We start from the raw sequence: 23,604 nt of genomic DNA on the forward strand, positions 1-23,604 counted from the left end.
ATTCATTCGTCGACTGTATTAATCCAAAGCTCATTCTCGGCATCATATCAAACCCTGTACATTGTGAATTCGAGATGCTTCCCGGCATCAAATGTGCCCGAAAAAGGAGGCTCTATCAGAGCCGAGGACAACCCGACTCGCTGGTCATCGCTACTGCTGCCGCCATGGCTACTCCAAAAGGAACTTAGTCAACCAAGCATATGGAGATGAGGAGGAACTGGGAGGAGTGGCAAGGGAAGCCAAGCAGAGACTGGATGACAGGTTGAGAATTCAGAGGAAACCAGAAACCATGATAAGGTACACGGATGAACTCGTTCTTTTCCTTTTGCTTATTTCTAATGGAATTAGCTTCAAGGTATGAATCATAGCAAGAACGTTCATCCATGTGGGGGATTTGTTAGTTCTCTATGGGTGCATTTGTTTGAGTGAAAGTGTTTTTCTAAAATTAATTTTCCAGACTTTTATCCATTTGGTTTGACGAAAATGACTTAAAAAAAAAACTTTTTGGTCAATAAAAAATTCATGCTTAAAATTAAAAAAGTGAATTATTAAATTTAAAGAGGTGAAAACATTTTTCAAAATTAATCATCTCTAATTTTCAATATTTTGTCTTATTTATTTTTTCATTTTTTTCTTTCCCTTTCTTTTTCCTTCTCCCTCTGCCGGTTGCCGGGCCTCGGCGACAACCGGTGACTAGCCGCAAGCACGGGCTGGCGAGCTCGAGCTCGCCCGTGGCCGCTGGGAGCTTGAGGTGGAGGAAGAAGGAAAAAGAAAATGAAAGCCAAAAAGAATAAATAACAAAAGTACGGATATATATTTGCCTGTGATAATGTGATGTGATTGAAATCAGTTTTCAAATTAGATCAAGCACTAGAAAACGGTTCCGATCACATATCACAAAAAAAAAAAACTAATCTTTTTCCTGAAAAATGATTTATCGGAAGATATTTTCCTTTATCACGAAATTTCCTTAAAAAAGAAAGAGTCTATAGATCCAACTTCAGGATTCAACAGCAATCGACAACTTGTGTGGCATATTTGTGCTCGAGGGATCATGTACAACACCTATCTGCGATCATAGACCTTGGAAGGGCTCGTCAGAGCCATGGAGCACAACTCCTTTGCAATTTCGGTGAAGCTTGGTCTGTCTGATGGCGTAAATGACCAGCACCTCTCCATCAGCGATTTCCACTGTGGAAATCAAAGTATGAAACGACTTAACGTCACCTATCATGTGATTATCATTCAAATTTGTATACGGTACTTCATCAGTCAACAGCTCCCACATGACGATGCCGAATGAGTACACATCAACCTAAGCGCAAAAGGTCAGGTATCAGAAACAAACACAAACACAAACAAGTATAGTTTGCGGTAAGGAGAGAAGTCGAAATGAAAAGTGAGATCCCAACCTTCTCGGACACAGGATTGCCGCTGATGTTCAATAGTTCTGGTGCCGTCCACGGAAGTGTTCCCCGCATACCACCTGATATTAGATCTTAAGCGGTGAAAATAACCCCTCAGGGCGCTTTGTGATTGGTGGGCCCAGATCACCAATCTGACCGTAAAGTGACGGATTTCAGAGATCAAGAATGACAAGAAGTACTTGGAAGTGAATAAGCGCCCCAGCTTTCACTTTCATATACGGCTTTCCCCCTAATGACTGACTAAGCAGCACCATCGTATGAGCATGCGCAACATAACTCATTTATCTCCGAGAGAAAGATACATGAAACGGCAAATCAACCACCAGCCCACTGACCTTACAAGTTAGTTGACGGGGATCACCAAGATTGACAAGAAGGCTATCACTTTTCAAATCAAAATGCACTATCTGCTTCTCATGCAAGTACTCCATACCAAATGCCACTTCCCTTGCAATCAGCAGACGCTCATGCACGTCCAAATTCCTGAAAAAGATCTTAAATGGTGAAAATATACATATATATTCAGATCGAGATCGAGAGAGAGAGAATCATACCGTTCATGATTCTGCAAAGCCTTTCGTAAAGAACCATCAACCATATACTCAGTGACCGTTGCAACAGAATCTCCTGGGCCATCAGACCAGTCATGCACAATGCCATAGAATGCCACAAGTACAGCACTCTTTATTGAAAAGCAATTGCCAAACTTCTTCTGTTGCTGTCGCCTTCAATAGCTTGCTATGAAACAAAGCTTCAACATTGTTTTGGCAAACTGATAGTTGTGCGTGGCAATCTTGACCATGGTCAATAAAATTAGTTACAGAACGAATAATCAATACGTATCTTATTAAATTAAGACGGAAAATCAGACAAGTTAAATCCTTATGTTATTGATGAATCAACTATTTACAGTTTGAAGTATATTACCTATGATGTTTCTGTTTCTGTTTTTTTCCCCCCCACAGGCGTCGAATCTCATCATCGTTGACCAGCCTCCTGGAAGCGGTTTCAGTTAATACTCTAATGAACGCGACATTCGGCAAGATGAGCAGGGTGTCAGCAATGACTTGTGCGACTTCTTGCAGGCATATGTCACGGGCTCAAAGATTCCTTGGCCGCGGAACAGCCTGTGTGGCACCACTCATTCAGATCAGGCCAGCCCTATTTCATTAGTCGTTTCATGAAACACTTAAGCGAATATCTTTACCGTCGTATCAGATCATATCATGCCCAGCTTAGCGCAGACATCCTTATATCGAGCGAGAGCAGATTACTTTAGGCACCACAATTGATTTCGGCCAGCCATGGCCTCATCAGCTCCCGATCAATTTATACATAGGAGGCCAACCCTACCTTCAGAGATTTTAAGAGATGTATTATATCTAATCCTAGAACTCCTAGTAGAAACCGTCCTAATACCACTCCCATAGACCCAGTTGCTTCAAAATTTATGAGTGTGGGAGGACCCGAAGACACTAGCGGTTCGATCTCCCGCATCGTACGAGGGACACGAAACAACCGGCCCATATTAATTTCCCCCACTCATTTCCGCAACGCCCTCGTTGCAGGTTCCGTAGCTTCCTTGCGCCTTTTCCTACATTCAACGCCGCCTTTTTGGGTCTTACATAGATGAAGATGTGCGCTCGCCCAATAGAATTGTCTTTCCTCAACATCGATAGCTTCTTTTTCTTTTGTTTTGTTTTGAAGGCCATTTGAGGTTTCTTTGGTCACCCGTGCGATTCAATGTGGCACTTTTGGCCAACTGCCCTCACCTTTGACAGCACGGTTTTGTAGTCACTATCGCTTTCAAAATGTGGCACTTTGGCCAACCGCACTGACCTAGCGGCACCTTTCTTTCTCCCTAATAAACATTTTTTTTTTGTATTTAGCTAACCAATTGAGGTTTTTCCTTGTTCAAACATGGTAGAGGACCTATCTTGAGATTCGTCGAATTGAACTAGGAACGTTCCCATTTCAATGGGGAACCAGTTTCTTCCTACGCCCCCATTAGCATCCCAAATGCAAGTTGAGAGCCACACATTATTCGAGACTTTTCCTTTTTTATTTTTATTCTTGTTTTGGCTCTAGCAATTCACTCTCCGTACTCATAGGACCGGGTAGACCACAGGTTTCTTCCGTTTCACCCACCTCCTAGTGGGATTCTTGCTATGATACCACTTGTCATGGGCTCAAAGATTCCTTGGCTGAGGAACAGCCCATAGCGCGCCTGACGACTCATTCATACCATACTAGCCCTGTTTCTTTAGTGGTCCCATGAAACATTTAGGTGAATATCTTTAACATTATTCCACGCTTAGCTTAGTTCGGGCGTCCTTATATTGAGCGAGAGCAGATTAGTTTAGGCACCATAACTGATTTCGGCTTGTCATGGCATCATCGGGAGAGCGGCATCAACTCCCGACCAGTTTGTACACGAGAGGCCAACTCCGCCTTCAGAGCTCCTAATGGATATATTCTATCTAATCTTAGAACTCCTGGCACAAATCATCCCGACACCATTGCTATAGACCCTGTTGCTTCTTCCCCTCTGCATCGTTTATTCACTATGTTTAACACCAACAAGCATCACTTTAAGATTTATGAGTGTGTGAGGACCCGAGAACACCAGCCGTTCGATCCCCCAGATTGTACGAGGGACATGAAACAACTGGCCCGTGTCACATGCATGAGCTCATTGATAATGAGCGCCTGATTAACTACTTCCTTTTTTACACCAACACCCAATTTTTGATTGTATATTTTTCAAGTTAAGAATTCAAGCATATGATAGACTAATCTCTCGCTGCAATGTTCAGGCGTTCTTTGCAGCGCATCCTCACCTGTTCAAGAATGATTTATATATAACCGGAGAATCGTACGCTGGGCACTACATTCCCGCTTTTGCTGCTCGTGTTCAACAAAGGAAGGAATTCACATAAACCTGAAGGTACTTCCAGTTTGTATGGTAATTTCTTGCTATCGCGTATTAACTTGTTCTTGATTTTGACATGGTTAACTTCTGAATCTCGAACAGGGGTTTGCGATTGGCGCTGGCCTAACCGATGCTGAGATCCGATACGGAGCATGCACAGACTATGCCCTGAACATGGGGTTAATCCTTCAGTCCGTTCACGACAGCATGGACACAATGTTCCCCAAACGCAAACAGGCGATTCAACAGTGCGGTATCTTTTTTTGGTCCTAAATCTCTGTTTATGCTTCATGAAAACACTCGAGAAGCACTCTTGTTTCTTTCTGAAAGCAGAGACTTCGCTATTAATCTATGCAAATTATGTGCAGCTACCAAGGGCGGGGATGCTTGTGGGACTGCATTTATCGATTGCTACAGTATTTTCGGTGAGATCAAGGACAACAGTGGGAACATCAATTTACGATGTGATAGTTAGTTTCCCTTGACAGAAGCTTTCTAATGACATGTTGATGATTGGCCTGCAGTACTCTTGACATACAAAAGAGCTGTGAGGGGTACCTGTGCTACGACTTCTCAAACATAGTCAGTCCTGATCCAAAAGACAGCAAGAGATGCTTCAGGGGTCAGGGTTATAGAGTTCGTGTTGTGCAGCAGCACCGTGTACGATGCGATGCTCCAAGATTGGATAAAGAATCTCGAAGCCGGTATCCCCGCACGCTGAAGGTGCTCATTTATGCCGGTGAATACAATCTCATCTGTAATTGGCTTGGTAAGCCCCAATCTTTCAAGTTGGTAGACACTGGACACAATCAAACGGAACATTACCTGGTGGAATGACATGTCTTTCCTGATGTTAACTTCAGCAGGAAACTCCAGCTGGGTTCATGCCATGGAGTGGTCTGGTTAAAAGCCGTTTGGGACATCTCTAACTGTTCCATTTGTCATTCATGGTGCTGAGGCAGGATTGGTGAAAAGCCTTGGATCACTTACACTCTCTCTCTAACAGAAGTGCGTACACAGACTTGCAATGTGCGAGCATGCGAGCGCAACATACTTTAAAGACGAGAGAGGCAAATTATAAGTTCAATTCTGGCCGTGTGATTCAATGCAGGTTCATAATGCTGGGCACTTGGTTCCGATGGATCAGCAGATGCTCTACAAATGCCAAAGAGCTGGATGGCGGGCAAAGTCGCCATGGCTGGTGCAGATAGCAAGATTGCCACTAAATGAAAAGAGAGTGCCAACAGTACCCAACATCTAAATCTCGTTCATATCCAAAAGTACAAGATACAAGAGGAAAACGGAAACAAAAAGCAAAGAATAAAAGAGTCATTAGTTCAAGTTCATCCAACACTACAGATTTATAAACAATACACTTGTGTGTTACATTTCAAAATTCATTAAACCCACAAACTTCTCCTAGTGCGTGCCACACCGACCCGTTAGCCCTGCAGAACATGAAAGCATGATTCTGACTGCGGGCGTAGCCTGCCTTATCTAGCTACAGAAGAAGAAATGAGAGAATGGATGGGGCGGCACACATCATACTCAAATAAATACGAAAAATTTGTTATGTGAAATTCAACCTGGTATACAAATCCAAAGTGATCTGCAGTCTATTATTTATCAAGGAAAAGAGAAGGAAAAAAAAAAAAAACGCAGTGACATAAACAAATGAAAGAATGATGTCATGTGATGCTTCTTTTTATGGATAATCTCCACTCCTCTACTGACTTCAATTCAAGATTTACTCTCTTTTGTCTTCCATTAGTACCAAGAATAGAACACAAACGCAAAATCCAAGTGAAAGCAGAAATCATTCAAGAATAACAGTGTGACCAGGTGAAGGCAAAGCTCTATGCTTTGCCAGGTTTGAGAAGCTTCACCGTCTCCCAGGTGAAATCTGGGTCGTCACGTCCAAAATGCCCATACGCCGCTGTTTTCTGATACCTGAAGTTACCACCTCTCATCAGATCAAGATTGATAGAGATCATTCCCGGCCTGAAATCGAATTTCTCCTTGATCAATGCCAGAATATCCTTGTCTGGGATCTTCCCAGTTCTGTAAGTGTCTACGAACACAGATAATGGTTCGGGAACACCGATGGCATAAGAAACCTGCACAATGCAGCGTCGAGCAAGCCCAGAAGCTACCACACTCTTTGCAGCTTGCCTAACAATGTAGGCGCCACTACGGTCAACCTTGGTTGGGTCCTTGCCCGAAAAAGCACCACCACCATGAGCACCCCAACCACCGTAAGTGTCGATAATTATCTTTCTCCCGGTGAGGCCTGCATCACCATGTGGCCCACCAATCACAAAGCGCCCTGAGGGGTTGAGGTGAAAAATCGTCTTGTCGTCAAGATACTGGGGTGGAATCACGGGCTTGATGACATGCTCTTTCAAATCCTTCGCAATCTGCTCATTGGTAACGGTCTCATCATGCTGAGTCGAGATTAGGACTGTATGGACCCTCAGAGGGACCATGGCTCCCCCATCATTACGGTATTCCACCGTCACTTGGGTCTTCCCATCAGGTCTGAGCCACGGGCATGTTTTGTTCTTCCTCACTTCAGTCAGCTTGGCTCCGAGTTTGGTGGCCAGGATGTGAGTCAATGGCATAAGCTCGGGAGTTTCATCCGTAGCGTAACCGAACATGTGACCTTGGTCTCCAGCACCAATCTCCTCAGGTTTCTTGGTCAGATGTCCATGAACTCCTTGAGCAATATCAGGGCTCTGCTGTTCGATATTGACTAGGACTTTGCATTTGTCAGCGTCGAGACCAACATCAGCCGAGGTGAACCCAATTCCTCGGCATGTGTCGCGAACGATCTTCTCATAATTGACCTTGGCCTTGGTAGTAATTTCCCCGAACACCATGACCATATTCGTCTTGGTACATGTCTCACAGGCAACTTTGCTTTCCGGATCTTGCTCCAAACAAGCATCAAGGATAGCATCCGAGACTTGGTCACAGATCTTGTCAGGGTGGCCTTCATTAACCGACTCTGAGGTGAAGAGGAAAGTCTCCATTGCACTGTGAAACCCATTATTGACAACAATTCTGTAGTTAGGGAGATGGACAAAACAGCTGACGATCAAAAGAAATGATTACTTTGCTTACAGAGTCGTCATACCAAAGCCTAACATCTACATCAATCCCATACCGACAGGAAAAAAAATACCAGGCAAAAGTTCCTCCATCGTATCTGAAAAGATTGATAATTAAACGTGGCTCGACGATCAAACTCTTCTGTCGGAATCAAGGTGCCGGATCTGCATATTTATGCTGCTAAAATTTAGCCCGACCCTTGACACACAAGCAACACAAGAGAAGGAAAAGGTGAATAGCTACACCGGCGGTTGCTTTTTGTTCGTCTCAAATGTCGACCTCGAACCCGCGGTGTCCAAGCCACATCTCTCAGCATTACGGGAAAAAAAAAAAACAGAGAAGCGCACAAACCAAGAGAGAATTTGAAACGACTCAAAAGATAATCACAACGAGAATCTTTTAATTCCGAGCTCTCTCTACCAAGCAACCACGTTCGACCTCTGGATTCCAGAAGCAAAGCTCGCACAAGACAACCCGTTTGTTGTTCACAAGACGGAAGCAGAGGATAACGCGCGCACGAACAGAGCACGCGATCAAAATCAAAGCTTGGAGCGCAGACAGACAAAACAGAAGAGAAAGCGAGAGCGGAACACTTCGTCATGAATTCAGCGGAATTACCTGGGTGGGATTACGAAGGATTTGCAGAGCAACTCCGGAAAACAGAGGAGCGAGAGATGGTTAAGGGGGCGTTGTTTTATAAAACGTCATTGAAGCGGGCGAGTTTGTTGAAGCGAAACCAAGAAATTGAAACGGTCTTGTCGCTTGACTCGCTCTCGGCCTCTCTTTCCATTCAGGGCTTTCAAGATCCAGCTTTCTCGTACGAGAATGTTCGGAAGAGAGCTGTTTTTTTTCTTTATAATAACATAAACTCCAATTCGTAAGAAAAATCATTAACCTTTACAAGATTATGGCATGCAATCACTCGTAAAGTTGGTAATTTTAATTTATAGGTCAAGAGGTAGTTCATATGGCTTTTTGCATGGATTGATTCTAAAGTAAAATTAGGCAAATATGAAACTAAGGTTGCACTTGTTTCGCACAAAATGCGACACTTCCATTAAAAAAAAAGTGCACTAAAATTACGAATCTATGGAAATATCAATTATGCATATGTAATGATAGTCAATATATAAAATTAGATGATCGTGAAATGATTTAACTTTTTCTGCATAGGCGCCTGCTATTCGTGATAGCAGAGAGAACGAGTTTATAAAATAGAATCACCATCGTTGTAGAATATAAAAAAAAACCTCAAGTTCGCCATACAGTGGCAAACCAATCAGGAAACGTGGGCTGAAGAATGATGAATCCAAGAGGTAACTGCATTTGATAACCTTAACTTCTTACTCTACGCGTTTGTGACTTTTGAAATTCATCAAGTTGATGGGAAAATTCAAGGATTCATGGCATGGAAACCTTAACCTGCTCGAATCGTTCGTGAATGTCGAAGACGAGAGTAGATTGCATTCGATGATGTTCCATCTCTGATGCTGTTCCTCTGGCCATGATCTACAAATGTGGTGCTTTGATTTTATAGGAAGATCGTATAATTTAAAACGTAGGAACACCATTGCATGATGTCTTGCCCTGGATAATCGAGAAATCTATGACTTTTTTGTTTTGTTTAGCACTTGCAGGGGTGATATCTGGACTCCTAAGCATGTCTTTTGCAGATGAGAACAATCTTTGCTTCAATGGGGGCGTAATTCTGTTAGTCAAGTCGCATATGGTCACTAGCTTCATAGTCCCAAGATTTACGTCACGAATTTCATTCCCTGCAGTATTCATTAAACACCAATACATAATTCGATAGCTAAGAGGGAGTCTAGGTCCGAACTTGTTAAGCTATCCCGTTGGATCCAACATTAACTTAAATACTTAAACTGATGAATTTTGAGTAAACTAGGATTACAGGTGATTGGTTGCCGAGTGAGCTGGTCCTCGGCCTAAAACTGGGAACTGACCCTATGGCTCCCGGTTCCAAAGCCAAAATTATGAAACTGGGAATCGAACCAATAAGGACCAGTCTAGTCCGATTCTCGGGACCTAGACTAAGCATAGATTTTCACCTTTTTAGGATGACTGAAAGGAAAAAAAAATAAAGCCCAATTGCGAGATCCCACATCAATCTGTAAGGAAGGAAATAAGTGGTCGTTTTACTTTTTAAGACAAAATAAAGCTCAAATCCGAGATGCCACATCGACTAGCAGGAGTTTCTTATAGATTATGTATTATTATAAACTACTCAGGGCTGTTTAAAAAATAAGAATATAGTTTAGTGCTAAACGGTGATGGTTCATTGTGGTGCCACCAAAAAAAAAAAAAAAATCTGGTTCCACCCTGGAACCGGGTACCGGACAGAACATTCCCTAGAATCGGTACAAAAAATGTGAAAGAAAAATGTGAATAAATGTGAAAGATAAATCAATTTGGTATAGTTCGCAGAGGCTCGCTCTTTTCACCACAAAGACGGGTTTGTCATAGTATCAAAGCCCAACCGGTGGCCAATGTAATAGTATCAAAGCCCAACCGATGGCCAATAATGAGCACAATTCAAAATATCCTTCTGTACTTACGGAAGAGATAACAACAACACTAAGGCTGCGTTTGGTCGTCGGGATTTCTGGTCGGGATAGGATTAGATAGGATAGGATAAGAAATCTAAGGATTTGGCCATATCATATCCACTGCTTGGTGAACTACGGATTTAAAGTCGGATATTCTCATATCGTATCTTATCCCGCATTTGGTAGAAAGCGTATATCAATATAAAGGACATATATGTCCCTACGTGATGCTCATGAAATATTCCAATCTTATTACTATAAAAATAACGTTCTCATACACAAAAAAAAATTGAAAATATACACATTTTATTAGTTTTTTTTTTTTTTGGTAAGGAACATTTTATTAGATTTTCAAACCTCTTTGCAAAAATAAAAAAAATAAAATGAAAATAGAAACAAATGACATGAGAAAGTTGTCATCATTCTAAAAGTTAGCTTTTATATAACGGATAAGAGAAATCCTATTCGACATTATCCTACCCCCTCCCCTCGGATTTTTTTATCCGAGTTATATCCCCTCTATATCCGACATTATACTATCCGGAAACCTACCAAACACGGGATAGGATAAAACATATCTTATCCCGAGTTTTATACGGACGATCAAACGCAGCCTAAGAGGTTGAAAGAGTACGGAAAACGCCTTGTACATTTTAGATCTATTTCTACATCGTAATAGAAAAGTACTCAAATCTAAATCTAACTCTAGATCTAATCACAAAATTACTTTCGGATAAGCCGATTGTTGAAGCACTAGAGGAACCGTGCTTGACTATATAGAGTAAGCATCAGAGTTGAAGAGTGTAAGCGGATTCGGAATAGCTGATTCTTTTGAGGTGTTCAAGCTTCGAACTTTTGAACTTACCGAACAAAACTCTCCACTGGAGGAAGTCAACAGGATTGTCCGCGAAATCAACGAAAAAAACCTACAAGAAGAAGTTGAGGATATGGAGAGATGGAAAAATAAAAAAGGAAATGAAGAGGATGAGGGATGAAGGAGAGAGATAGAGATAGAGATAGAGATCCCTCTCTCTCCCTTGAAAGGTTGCCGCAGGGGGCTTGGCACGCGGTTTGGGAAGGGGAAAATCCTAGGGGAGTGAGCAGGTGTTCTAAGGACCTGCATGGTAACGATTTTGATTCTTTAATTCTGTTTCCTAAAATAAAAAAGGATGAGAATCATATTTAGTAACATAAATGATTCTGATTCTGTTCCCAGAAACTGTTTTGGAGCAAAAACAAGAAAAGAAGAAGAAGTTGGTAATGCAATTGGCTGCTGTTTTCGTTTTCTCTCAACTACTTCATAATGCATCAATCGTGTATCAATTTTTCCAAGCGTACATTTTAACACCTACTATGAAATGGGGATGTCCAATGTGTTTTTGCTCTTTGGATGCAGAGAGCTAGATTAGGTGTTCGAACTTCTCGCTAACGATAAGGTTAGCAATGATTTCGTTCCATCTCCATTTATATTATGTGAAGAGTTAATCAGCATCCCAAATTGATTTCTTCGCTCAATTTTCCATCCTTATATTGCGTTTGTTGAAGGGTCAAAGTCGGCCATATCAGCTTCCAATCGAGAAGCAGTTTAGATCTTTCTATTCTCCAGCACAAAATTCGGTTCAACGAGTTACTTCCAGTTCTGATACCAACTTAAAATCGAATTTAGAGAAAACCGAAGAGCCGAAAAAAAGAAATTAGACGCAAAGAACAATAAGCGAGAGAGAGAGAGAGAGAGAGAGAGAGAGAGAGAGAGAGAGAGAGAGAGAGAGAGATAACGAATACAATGAAACAGAGACTTCAAATAACGTTGTTCATTGATTTCTCCTCTCGGTCGAATGTAATGAAATTTGCAAAGAGGGTGGAGTGGCCATCAGATCATAATCTGAAGTCAAATAGTTGCGGCCATTCAAGACACTTATAAACTTCCCTTTTCACTATTGGCTGACCGGACTCGATTGCGTATGAAAAAAGACGAGTGTGCGTGGTCAAATCACATGAATGACGAAATGCAGAGAAAGAGAAGAACATCAGTGTCCAACTACTTTGTTTGAAAACATGAGGAAATTGTCTTCACAATTGAAAAGCAGGGACCATTTTAATTGGGGTGGCAAAGACATCACTGTCTTCCGATTGAAATCTTGAGCTCATTGGCCCTCCTCGCGTCTCTCGATGATCACCAGACCATCTGGCAATGGAGAGGTTGGAACTTCCAGCAGAGTTGTGATCGATGATCGGGAAAATGCTCGGCACCCACATGGACGTGGACTGATTTAAAGGGCACAATGTAGTCTTTCAAATTTGCCCAACTCCTCTCTGCTCCCGCCGTGCCATGTCCTGTCGTTGTTTTGTCAACCTCAGGCTGGTCAATGCCGGCCACATACGCTAAATCAGAAGCAGGTGGAGATTTTCTGGTTATGGCACGGTGATTTCGTGATTTTCAGCCTACAGCAGACTCTGTCGAAAATCTTCTTCCATCATCTGCATATGACATGCTTTCAAGCGTAGTGGGAAGTGGATGTTTTAAAGGCTGTGCTTCCCCTTGACCTTCATCTTTTGCATAGCTCTGACAATTTTTTGGTCCCGGCGGTGCCAACACAGCCCTGTGCGGTGATTTGCGGATGTTGTGAAGTTAGTAATGGTAAAATGACTATAGGAACGTGAGTCTCAGCTGCTAATGAGAAGCCTGAGTAGGAAGGAGCCGAAGACGAGCGAGGAATAAACTTAATTGCATTTGAAGGGGTGAAAATAAACTTGAGTGCATTTGTAAGTGGCATGAAAGATGTCCCACATCGACCCGGAGGAACATGGAAAGGTCTAATCAATCATATAAAATCAGGGATTTCCTATGTTGCTAAGTATCTTTGCGCTTGGGGCAATGACGCAGCTAGTGAGGTACTAACCGAGGCGCGTCTATTGCTGGTTGAAAACTATTTCCAAACCCCCTCTTTGGCCTGGGTTCAAGCTCAGGCCATTGAGAATTTCTGGAAGGGCTCCCTATGGGGTAAAGCCCTACAACTCTTAGTGTGAAATTTAAATTGGTATGGTCGGTATTTGCCCGGATCTCAATGTTCGATGTACAATTCGTCTCATGTACCAATCAAACCTATGATACTTCCTCAAAAAGAATATCAATTTTCTCGGAATAGCATGAAAAGTTGTGTTGTTCTTTTCGCTATTATATATATTGGTCGGAACGCTATTGTATATTGAACGATTCTGTTCAATGATTTACTTCGACTTCCATTTTCGTTTTCTTTCAAGAGAAATATTAGATTGCTATTTGTTGTAAGATTTTTGCAAGTAACCATCAACTGTGGGCAAATAATTTCTTAAATAGAGTGTTATCAAGACTCAAAGTTTGATTTCATTTGTTTCCATCCAATCACTAAATTTTCTCAAATCTAAAATAAGGATTTGGGTTAATTGTATCCGAAACTGTCGTTTGTCACTACTTGCAACCGTTGGATTCGTGCAGTGTAGCGATCCAACACACCGCAACGAAAGATCTAAACCATTCATCTTCCCCTATATGAGGCCAAGCTGGCTCTATATTTGGATCTAGGTCTCAATCGAGCCCTCCCAACCAATCCTCAGTTGGTGACACGGGACGAGCCGACATCATGCCTGGAGATGGGAGGACGAGAGCTCGATAGGATGAGTGAACAGACAGAGATGGGAACAGGCGAGGGAGAGAGAAAGAGAGAGGGGCCTCCCCTGCGTTGACGGCCGAAGGAGGGGACGTTGCACGACCGACTAGGTCCACAGCTAGGGCCGGTTCGCTGAAGGCCACATCACGCGTGCGACGGTGGTGTCCGGGGTTCTGGTGGCTCGGTACGAGTAGCACAAAATATATGTTAAAGTGTTCCTTACATCAAAAGCAATGAGGATTGTCAAGTAATTCAACATCGATTGAACGCCCATTCTTACAGTTGGGAAACATATGTGCGCACGTCTTAGTCTAGATTAGTATAAAAGCTCAAATTGCTATTAGAGGATAACCTTGAGGTAGAGTGTGGTTATGTATATGCAATTAAGAAAATCAGAAAATCGACATATCTTCTACTATTGTGAAAATTCGCCGAAATGTTTGACCCTCACAAGAAAGGGTTTTCTATCGTGATTATATAACATAGCAATGAAACATAACATGCTCATAAGAATTGGGATTTTTCGAAATTCGAGCATATTGTCGATTGAAATGTCTTACATAACATGTATGTTTACTTTGATTAGCTATTTATACCGTGACTTATTGGTCGTGCAGCCGATACATAAAATACTTTTACTCGTTCTTACATTCACTTTATGTTCCTGAAAACCCTCTAAGCTCATTTTCACCAATAAATCTCTTGCTTTCTCCCTAGTAAGGAACTCACTTTTTCAAGAATTCGCTTGTGCTTTTTCTTTTCAGAAGGAACATGAGTTGAGCATGGTCCCTGGATGCAAATTCAACACGAGACAAGTGACTTATCATTAATCATGAAATATATCTTTTGATACCAAGGAATACCTTCCGACCAAAAAAAAAAAAACTCCAAGTACTACCTAACTTTCTTTCAAAGGCGAATAATTTATGTTTCTTTTGAGTTTCGTTCTTGCGAACGTACTCCCCTGGCGGGATACTCAACGCCTTAGCTATCAAGTTTTCTCTCCTCTTTCGCCGGCCTCAGTCTTTGACTAGCAGAGATGAAGGAAGCCTTTGAAATGCTAATTAAATAGGGGGTGAAAACCAGGGGCAAAGTATGCCGCATAGATCAATTAAAATGAGTAGGCAAGAACGTAGAAACGGAGCAGGTTTTGACTTTTGTCTGATCAGCGGCCCATTGAAAGTTCGAGGTAGGATGGTCAGCACTCAGCAGCAGGAAAGAAGCTTCCCTCCTTCTCTTCCAAAAGAAAGAGAAATGTTTTCCTTCTCACCTGCACTGCATATAATACTGAGCAACGGACGGTTGCAAGATCTTCCTTCGTTTCTTTCTACAGCACCCCCATATACATTGTAAAGTCGAGATGCTTCCCGGCGTTGAATGTGCCCGAAGGAGAAGGCTCTATCAGAGCCGAGGACAGCCTGACTCGCTGGTCGTCGCTACTGCCGCCGCTGCCATGGCTACTCCAAGACGGCCCTCGTTCTGCCTCTACCCGACCCACCATGCCGCGACCTCCTCTTCTTTTGTACGTAGTTCCGTCCTATCTCTCTCTCTCTGTTTGTGGAATCTCTTCTCTTAAACATATTTATTTCCCTGTGGTGAGAAAATCAGCTAAGTAGGAACATAATCAACCAAGCATATGGAGATGAGGAGGAACTGGGAGGAGTGGCAAGGGAAGCCAAGCAGAGACTGGATGAGAGGTTGAGAACTCACAGGAAACCAGAAACCATGAGAAGGTACACGGACGAACTTGCACTATGACTAAATTTCAATTGGAGCGAAAACGTTTACTTATCATCTTTGTTAGATCTTTTTAGGCACGACGATGGTGAAAGCTCGAGAGCAAGGAAATTGCAATTGCAGACAGTGGTTCATGGAATGCAGAGTGTCGGCCGAGGCGGCGGTTCTTCCACTTCGAAGAGGTTCAGCTGGGGCAAGATGAGGAGGTGGAGAGCCACGGACCAAGATGAGTGCGCCATTTGCCTGGAGAGGTTCGAGGTCGGCGAGACCCTGGTGCACCTACCCTGTGCGCACCGGTTCCACTCTAGGTGTTTGGTCCCGTGGCTTGAGGCTCAGGCTCATTGTCCCTGTTGTCGAATGGGCATCTCCACATAGTCATACAGCGATAACTTCCGTGCAACTTCCTTCGTTTGAAATGATGCGTAACTAGGAGAAAATAGTGTTGCAGTCAACAACATGATCGAATCATGCAGGCCGGCTTAAACATGTACTACTTTTATATTGTGTTAATTGACCCTTCATAAACCATTAACGGGCTTTAGATATGACCGATTAAGAATGCATGTGGAGAGCGACTAAGAGCGAGTCATACTCGCACCTTGAGAAATCTGAGTTGAGAAATCATAATACATGTGCCCGGATCATATTCATATGTACACATGTTATAATTGTTATTCAATTGATATACGGACAACAAAGACCCTTCGTGCCGGTACAACACAAGCTCATAAAGAGCATCGATGAAATCTGAGTCTGGCGATAAATTTAAGCAGCGTACTGAAATAATCACCAGAGGAAAAAGCAATACCTGCCAAGCAGGATGATCATGTCTAGCTTGGAGCTTGGCCTTGCCAAGCACATCCCAAAAATGGAAAACCTGAAAAAAAAATAACAGCGGTACAGCAAATAATATCGAAATCCAATTTTATCGTATATGTTTACACACAGCACACCAATCTTTAGGATTCAACTGCAATCGGCAACTTGTCTGGCATATTTGGGCTTGAGGGATCATGTTCAACACCTATCTGCGATTATAGATCGTATCGAATGCAACTCCTACCTAATTTCGGTGAAGCTTGGTCTTTCTGATGGCTTGGATGACCAGCACCTCTCCATCAGCTATTTCCATTCTGGATCACAAGATGCTGGTACTTGCGGCTGCTGTGTAGTGTTCAGTATAGCCCCAGATTTGATTGCAATCTCATTAGTCAGCAGCCAATATTCACCTAATTGAGATAAAAGTATAAAATCGACCAAAAAAAGAAAAAGATAAAAGTATAAAAGAAGTACCATCACCTATGATGGGCTTTTCATCCAAATCTGCATATGGTACTTCACCAGTCAACAGCTCCCACATGACAATGCCGAATGAGTACACACATCAACCTAAGCAAAACGTCAGGTTATCAGACACAAACACAAACACATAAAGTTGGGATATATAGAGAAGTCGAAATGAAAGGTGAGATCCCAACCTTCTCAGACACAGGATTACCGCTGTTATTCAATAGTTCTGGTGCCATCCAAGGAAGTGTTCCCCGTGTACCGCCTGGTATTAGAGTCTGACGTTTTACCTTGGACATTCCCAGATCACCAACCTGACAGTAAAGTGATAGATTTCAGACATCAAATTGAAGGATCTTGCACAAAATCTGAGGACTAACAAACTTGTCAATTGCAGTAAAGAGATTCCGAGACATTGGCAATGAAGCTGGTTTTGGAGTATCATGTGCAACTACTTTGGCTAGTTGCTTTGGCTATGATATGAAAGATCTGCTCAGCTATCTTCAGTTTGTAAAAGAGAGAGAGAGAATTATGAGAATAGTGATTGGATTGTACAAACTTAAGGTGAGAACTTTGCTTTGGATGCTAAGTTGAAATCAGCTTGAATTGGGAACACAATTTAGCTAGATGAAACACTAAAAAGTGTAAAATGTCCTTGGGCACAAGAGCTTCCGACAAAATGACTCTGAACACATAAAACAAAGTAGAAATTTGACGGTCGCAAGGATAGGGCTTAATGAACATTGCAACACAGCATGCAAGACAAACACTATCAATGTAGCAACAAACCATGTTGCAGAACTCACTGCATTGACAATTGGAAAACTTGCAGCAGCACGGACAAGCAGAATCACAAGCAACCATTGTGCTTGAGGCTTGAGCAGTCTAGCAGATATCAATGCTGACTCGCATGCATATTAATTGCGAGCACAAAATTGCAGTAAAATTATGTATGCGTAAATATACGGACAGAGAAAGACGTCCAAGCATGCAACAACCTCAAATTGTTCAACCTCACAACTCTTTAATATCTTTCATTATGTTTGAGTGGTTTCTCGTTTTCTTTTCTTTTTGTTGTTAGACATGAGTGGGAGCTTTTATACGTGAGCAGGTAAAGTACTTCAAAACAATCGATTCAAAATAACAAGAAGTACTTCAAAGCGCCCCCGCTTTCATAGATGGTTTTTTCCTGAATGACTAAACAGCTCCAGAATGCAATCTATTTCCTCTTCCCAGAGAATAACAAGTTTATGAGCATGCACAACATAACTCGTATCTCCTAAAAAGAGATACATGTAAAGGCAATCAACCACCAGTCCGCTGACCTTGCAAGTTGGTCGATGGGGATCACCAAGATTGACAAGAAGGTTATCACTTTTCAAATCAAAATGCACCATCTTCTTCTCATGCAAGTACTCCATACCATTTGCCACTTCCCTTGCTATCAGCAGACGCTTATGCATGTCAAAGTTCCTGAAAAACAACTTAGTTAAGTAGTGAAAATTACATATATATGTGTAGAGAGAGTGAGAGAGAGAATCATACCGTTCACCTTTCTGCAAAGCATTTCGTAAAGAACCATCAACCATAAACTCAGTCACTGTTGCAACAGAATCTCCTCAGTCGTCAGGCCCACCAAGCACAACGCCATAGAAGGCTACCACATTTGGATGACGCAGATCAGCAAGCAATTTTGCCTCATTCAAGAAATCACTCATCTGCCTCGATACAACAACAATACCAAAAGATTCAACAACAATACTGTGAGAACTCAGAAACAACAGAAAGCCAGAAGATCCACCCAATTCGCTCTTGCTCTGAGGGCTCCCTGAGAAAGCATGTGCTGTTGATCCGTTTAATAGCAACATCTGTACCCCTCCATTTTCCAAGATGAATGGTCGCATAGGTGCCGGAACCCAGTTCTTGCCGAACTTCAAATGTCACTGCTTTTTATTATCTGTAGGATGATAAATTCAGGCAAATCAACATCTGAGTCGCGGGAAAACGCGACCACCTATTTTGAAGCCAAGAAATTCTCTCACTTGCCCGCCAATAATTGCGCCTGACACAGGAAAGTGGAAATGCACACTTGCTGCCAAAATAGCATTGACATCCTGCGGGATAAAAAGATGCATTAAACGATTTTAAAATTCATGCAGTTGAAGGAAACTGCCTGACGGACGCTAAAACATGGATGAAGACAAAGGATCTCAGGCACCTCAGAGTTAGCTTTGTGGTGCGCATCTTTCTCCTGGTCAATTTCATGAGCAGGCTTATTTCCATCATAGACTGCCAAGTCAGGATTAGAATGCAGAGCTGTCTGGAAAGCACAAGCAACTACACCCTCAGGAACATTCTGAAGTTCTTGCTCAATGATATGCTCTGCTGAACCTAAAGAAGATCAAACAATAAAAATAAAAACCCTTTAACACCCAAAATTAGTGCATGAAACATAGAAGTCCTAAAAGAGACACCTCTAGAAGACAGAAAACAATCTGAAAATTTGCAGTTTTTGAAATGATTAAATGGCTGCTGGAGTTCATCCTTCAATTGCATTTTCTTATTCAATTTGCCAACCTTCCTGGATTGGTTAACCAGGAAGGAGTCCTTAGTTCTTAAGGCTTGTTTCCGAAGCGCAATTTTGGTAGGTTTTGGAGGAACATGAGCATCACAATCCAAATTCCGGAAATTATCAACTTTAGACTCAGCACCAGAACAGCCAGAGCATTCGTTTGGAGAATCATGAACAGTATACTCGGATATGTGAGCAGGCTTACCTCCAACAGGACAAGAATCACCAATAACTAGCTTACTCGCCAAGGCCTCCTGTTTAAACTGGCATTGAGCTGGCATAAAATGCTGCCGTGTGCCGATATCCGGAGAAGGCTCAGGAAAAACACCCTCGAGAACACCAGATGGGGACTGTCCATTGCCAGCAAAGCCCACCATGTGCTTCATAGAATCAGGATCATTCATTCTCGGAACAGGTTTGATAATTTCTTCAGGCAATGCTTTTTGACACAAAGCGGGTGCCTCAAACCTGTGAACATTTTCAGCCTGCCGACGAAATGTTGATCCATCGGAATAAAATGGTTGTCCTGGTTGATGAACCTGGGAACCATTACCACTTCCAACCATTGCAGAAGATGCTTGGACTTGATACGCATCGTGAGGTTTCTCAATAGGAAGTCGAGCCAACCTCTTCCCAGATGTGGCCTCATGGCCCGACTGATTTTGTTGAGTAAATGGAAGAACTACAGTAGGCCTTACACCCGCTCGAGAAGATGCCGTTGTTCCATCTACAGCAGCTACAGGCCGTTGAGAGTTACCCCCACCAGCATTCTCGTGAAACTGCTGCTGGGCATATGCAGGACCAGCAGTTCCTGATGGATGAGAACTTGGACGACCCGTCATATGAGGAGGCAGGTGATCTGTGTTGACATACTCCTCGCAAGGATCCACATAACTCTGGATGTAAGGTGAAGCAGATGGAACGCCCCCTCCTGCTTACTGGAGATTGTTAACTGACGGTATCTTTGGTGCGGTTTTTTCTTGTTCAGTCTCCAGTTGCAAAGATGATGCATCATTAGAAGCAGCTAAATTTCCTCCAGGAGACCATGTGCTGGTCAATGGTGACCGATTGATATCTGCTTGCACAGGAACTGTTCTATCAACAGCTTCATTGCTACTAATATCAAAATTTTGTGAGGATGTCGTGCTTTCTGTACTCTCTTTCCTAGTAGTACCACCACCTGTACCGTCCATCATACCATTCATGGCTTCGACGTTTCTCTGCCCACTACTGTGCAAGTTGCCAAGCCTGATGGCACTTGAAGAATCCAGCTTGGAGCCAGGGAAAAGAAAAACTTTTAGCTTAGCTGAACCATCCGACGATCCCCTGTCCAATCTCTCATACTCGATCATCATATAATCGAGATCATCACGACTCATAACAGAAATCAGATTGTCCAGATCCTGATCAGGGAGCTGATACTTCACAACAACTGGGTGCCCACAAGTATCCACCATCTTCTGCACAAACTCACTAATGCTCACATCTCCCCTAATGCAGACTACCTTCGTTTCGCCCCCAGCTATTTCAACACACCCTGATCGGGACTACATGAGAGTTCACCCCCAAACTTACATAAGAGCTTAGCTGGCTTTCTCAATACCAAATCCTCCCCAACTTTATCACTCTGCCGAGGAGCCCCACTTCCACTACCTAGGTCGCTCAAATGGGCTTGCCTCCGACACTGGGATCACTGCCGAACCGCTCTTCATCATTTCTGCGGTCTGTAGTGACAAAATTTTGGGCAGAACCATACAGATTTGCATTTTGACCTCCGGCTCGACCCACCATATCACCGACGATCCTATGCCCTACATAAGGGCCATGACCAGAGCTGGGTGCCACCTCATTACCACTCTTATCAATACCACTTGCACCGACGTTACTCTCTATAATAGGATAACCAATAGCTGCAGATGGATTGGCGCTCACAAATCCATGGGCTGCCAGCGCCCTTGGGCGCCACTCTGCACCACCACGAGGAGCATCGGCATATCCGGTACCTCCCCCGAAACTGGGGTTGGGAACCCTTCCAGGGATAAAGACCGTTGCCAACTGAGGGTTAACAGCCGTGTGAACAGGGCCCGAGACAATCCTGTCCTGGGTTCGGCCGGCAGCCTAGGCCTGCGCCCCGTTAAAAGGTCGTAGATCCTGTGGGGCTGAGTTCTGATGAAATGCCATTTCTCAAACGGGTATCCGGACAGCGCAATTCAAAATCAGAGCACACCAAAACAGTGCAAAAAAAATTCGAGGGTATTCTTTAACAGGTTGCCATCGCCTTTGCTCTGTTCTATCTGAGCTGATTCAAGTTTCAAGGAACGATCTTTACACTAGCGCAACAAAAGGAAGAGCAAAAGGCAAAAGAATCAGTTGAGGAATGGAAGAGTACCCGAGAAGTTGGAGACGTGGAAGAAGAAAATGACTTCAGAGAAGACGAGGACTGCACTCTGTCAGCAGATAAACATGAAATTTTTCGAGAGAGAGAGAGAGGAGCTAAGTTGGCGGAGACCGGCATCTCTCGCGGGAAATTTCTTATGTAGTCTGACGAAAACTGTGGCCTTCGTTTTCTTCATTTATTGCTAAAAAAGTACCAACATTCTTATTCTCTTCTTCTTCCACTATGACTCAACTTCCTCGTATTCAATTTTTCACTCTCTTGAATTTGGCAACAAACAAGTAGTTCAGACCTCCAAAAGGAAGTAATGGTAACCGGTGAAGACTAATTTAAGGTTTTCATCTGTCTCCATTTAAGTAAAATTTCAATCAATTTAGAGTTTTCAACATTGAAATTCACATGAGAATCTCGTTTAAAAAAAAAAAAATCTGTGGAGCTGTAGAATCATTTGTTGTTAATGTTGCAAAATGGGAATCGCAACTTTTAAATCCTTTGTTCTAACAAAGGAATGTGAGGAAAAACATGCCCAAACTTACTTGAATTATCGATCGTAAACGGTATATCACACGAGGGACATACCTTACGAGCCACAGATTAGATGTTTGTTGCAATGCCTAGAGATTCCTCGAAGCGATCTTGCATTTGGAATGTTCGGAGTTCTCGATGTGTTTTTTGTCCTTTGCAATAAATGATGTAGTGAAGTTTCTTGAGAGAATATCAACTGATGAAAGAACTTATCTTTTCAAGTTTTTAAAAGACAAATGTTGATAACTGCTATCAACAATGGGCATGGAATGTGATTGCTTACATGGGCGGACCACCGTAAATCCTATGTACCCAAACAGCACCTAAAGAAATATTACTGTCAACAACATTTTTTTAATCTTTGGACAAAACAAACAGAGGGAAAAAAACCCCACCATAAACTTATTATAAAGAAAATTTTCTCCAAGCATGCCACCGAGGATTTTGGATTATTAAAATTAGGCTTTTTCCATTATAAGAAAAGGTTTTGGGCATAAGTAACAAAATTTTTATGCACTAATCTATTTTCCCCTATCCTGATCCTCTCTCACTTCGTTGTTTTTACTATGTAATTGTAACTCATCTGCATTTAAGAAATGTTCTTTCGTTTTAGAATAATAATGTAATCGAATGCATCCCATATTAGTACACAAAAGCATGTATTGTAAATATGCAATTTACAGATAGTATAATATTTGCCAAATACAAGATTTTATGGTTGTATTTGTGAATTTCTATTTTATATGATATTGTTGCTTTGTACTTTAATAATTTAGTTTTAGGTGTACCTCTTACAAATTGTAAGAATTCCATGCTCTATTTTAATTATATTTTTGAATGAAAAAATTCTATTTAATGTATATATATATATTTTTTAATGCTCATAAGTCTTGACGATATTATTTAATTTTCTTGCGATGCATGTCCACATGGGAAAGAGTTGGCATCTTGCACCATAAAATGTACAAGATCAAAAGGAAATTCAAAAATATTTTCCAGTCGTGGCGAAATAAGGGTCATGTCAAGGGTTAGGTCCAATAATAGCAAGACAACACCAAATTCAATCGTTTAGATACACTTAATTTACAAATAGGTACCTCAATAATTTTGATCATAATTTTCAATTGGTAGAAAACAACCTATATTGGACGGGCATCGAATGACAATCCGCGCGATGTGCGGATAGACCTGTTCTAACAATTTGAAATCAATGGAGGATCATTTTCAAGCATACTATTTGTTAAATGAGGTCAAATGCTTATAAATCTTGACGAGGTTATGTAATTTTCTTGCCATGCATGTGCACATGAGAAAGAGTTGGCAGCATGCACCTTAAGAAATACAAGATCAAAGGGAAAGTCAACGGCTAAATAAGGTTATTTCACGAGCTAGGTGCAATTATAG

At 42.1% G+C, this 23,604-nt stretch overlaps 3 protein-coding genes, 1 non-coding gene and 2 pseudogenes across 4 annotated transcripts; 3 read left to right on the plus strand and 3 right to left on the minus strand.

Annotated features, from left to right (window-relative positions):
• Positions 1-1,075: 1,075 nt before the first annotated feature.
• On the minus strand, positions 1,076-22,027 carry LOC115752581 (annotated as a pseudogene).
• LOC115752547 lies at positions 2,298-5,589 on the plus strand (annotated as a pseudogene).
• On the minus strand, positions 5,902-8,257 carry LOC115731897 (S-adenosylmethionine synthase 1). The gene is made up of 2 exons (XM_030662575.2): positions 8,089-8,257; positions 5,902-7,395 (listed from the first exon to the last, which is right to left on the minus strand). The coding sequence occupies exon 2, from the start codon at positions 7,389-7,391 to the stop codon at positions 6,216-6,218; it is 1,176 nt and encodes a 391-aa protein (XP_030518435.1). The 5' UTR covers positions 7,392-7,395; positions 8,089-8,257; the 3' UTR covers positions 5,902-6,215.
• On the minus strand, positions 12,783-13,281 carry LOC115752572. The gene is given in 3 exon segments (XM_030690821.1): positions 12,783-13,002; positions 13,004-13,098; positions 13,270-13,281. Coding segments are annotated over 3 exon segments (162 nt in total). The 3' UTR covers positions 12,783-12,947.
• On the plus strand, positions 12,895-13,046 carry LOC115752638. Its single transcript, XR_004016769.1, has one exon. It is a non-coding gene; the product is annotated as a U4 spliceosomal RNA (small nuclear RNA).
• Positions 14,869-15,940, plus strand: LOC115752616 (E3 ubiquitin-protein ligase znrf3). Its single transcript, XM_030690890.2, has 3 exons — positions 14,869-15,206; positions 15,293-15,417; positions 15,499-15,940. The coding sequence occupies exons 1-3, from the start codon at positions 15,045-15,047 to the stop codon at positions 15,794-15,796; spliced, it is 585 nt and encodes a 194-aa protein (XP_030546750.1). The 5' UTR covers positions 14,869-15,044; the 3' UTR covers positions 15,797-15,940.
• Positions 22,028-23,604: the final 1,577 nt, after the last annotated feature.

The sequence above is a fragment of the Rhodamnia argentea genome, chromosome 4 (genome assembly GCF_020921035.1).
Source record: "Rhodamnia argentea isolate NSW1041297 chromosome 4, ASM2092103v1, whole genome shotgun sequence".
NCBI lineage: Eukaryota > Viridiplantae > Streptophyta > Magnoliopsida > Myrtales > Myrtaceae > Rhodamnia > Rhodamnia argentea.

Bases quoted from the DNA above. Each gene is read 5' to 3' on its own strand.
- LOC115731897 (XM_030662575.2), bottom strand. From the start codon at position 7,391: ATGGAGACTTTCCTCTTCACCTCAGAGTCGGTTAATGAAGGCCACCCT.
- LOC115752616 (XM_030690890.2), top strand. From the start codon at position 15,045: ATGCTTCCCGGCGTTGAATGTGCCCGAAGGAGAAGGCTCTATCAGAGC. The intron at 15,207-15,292 runs GTACGTAGTTCC...TGAGAAAATCAG, and splicing joins CCGCGACCTCCTCTTCTTTT to CTAAGTAGGAACATAATCAA. The intron at 15,418-15,498 runs GTACACGGACGA...AGATCTTTTTAG, and splicing joins AAACCAGAAACCATGAGAAG to GCACGACGATGGTGAAAGCT.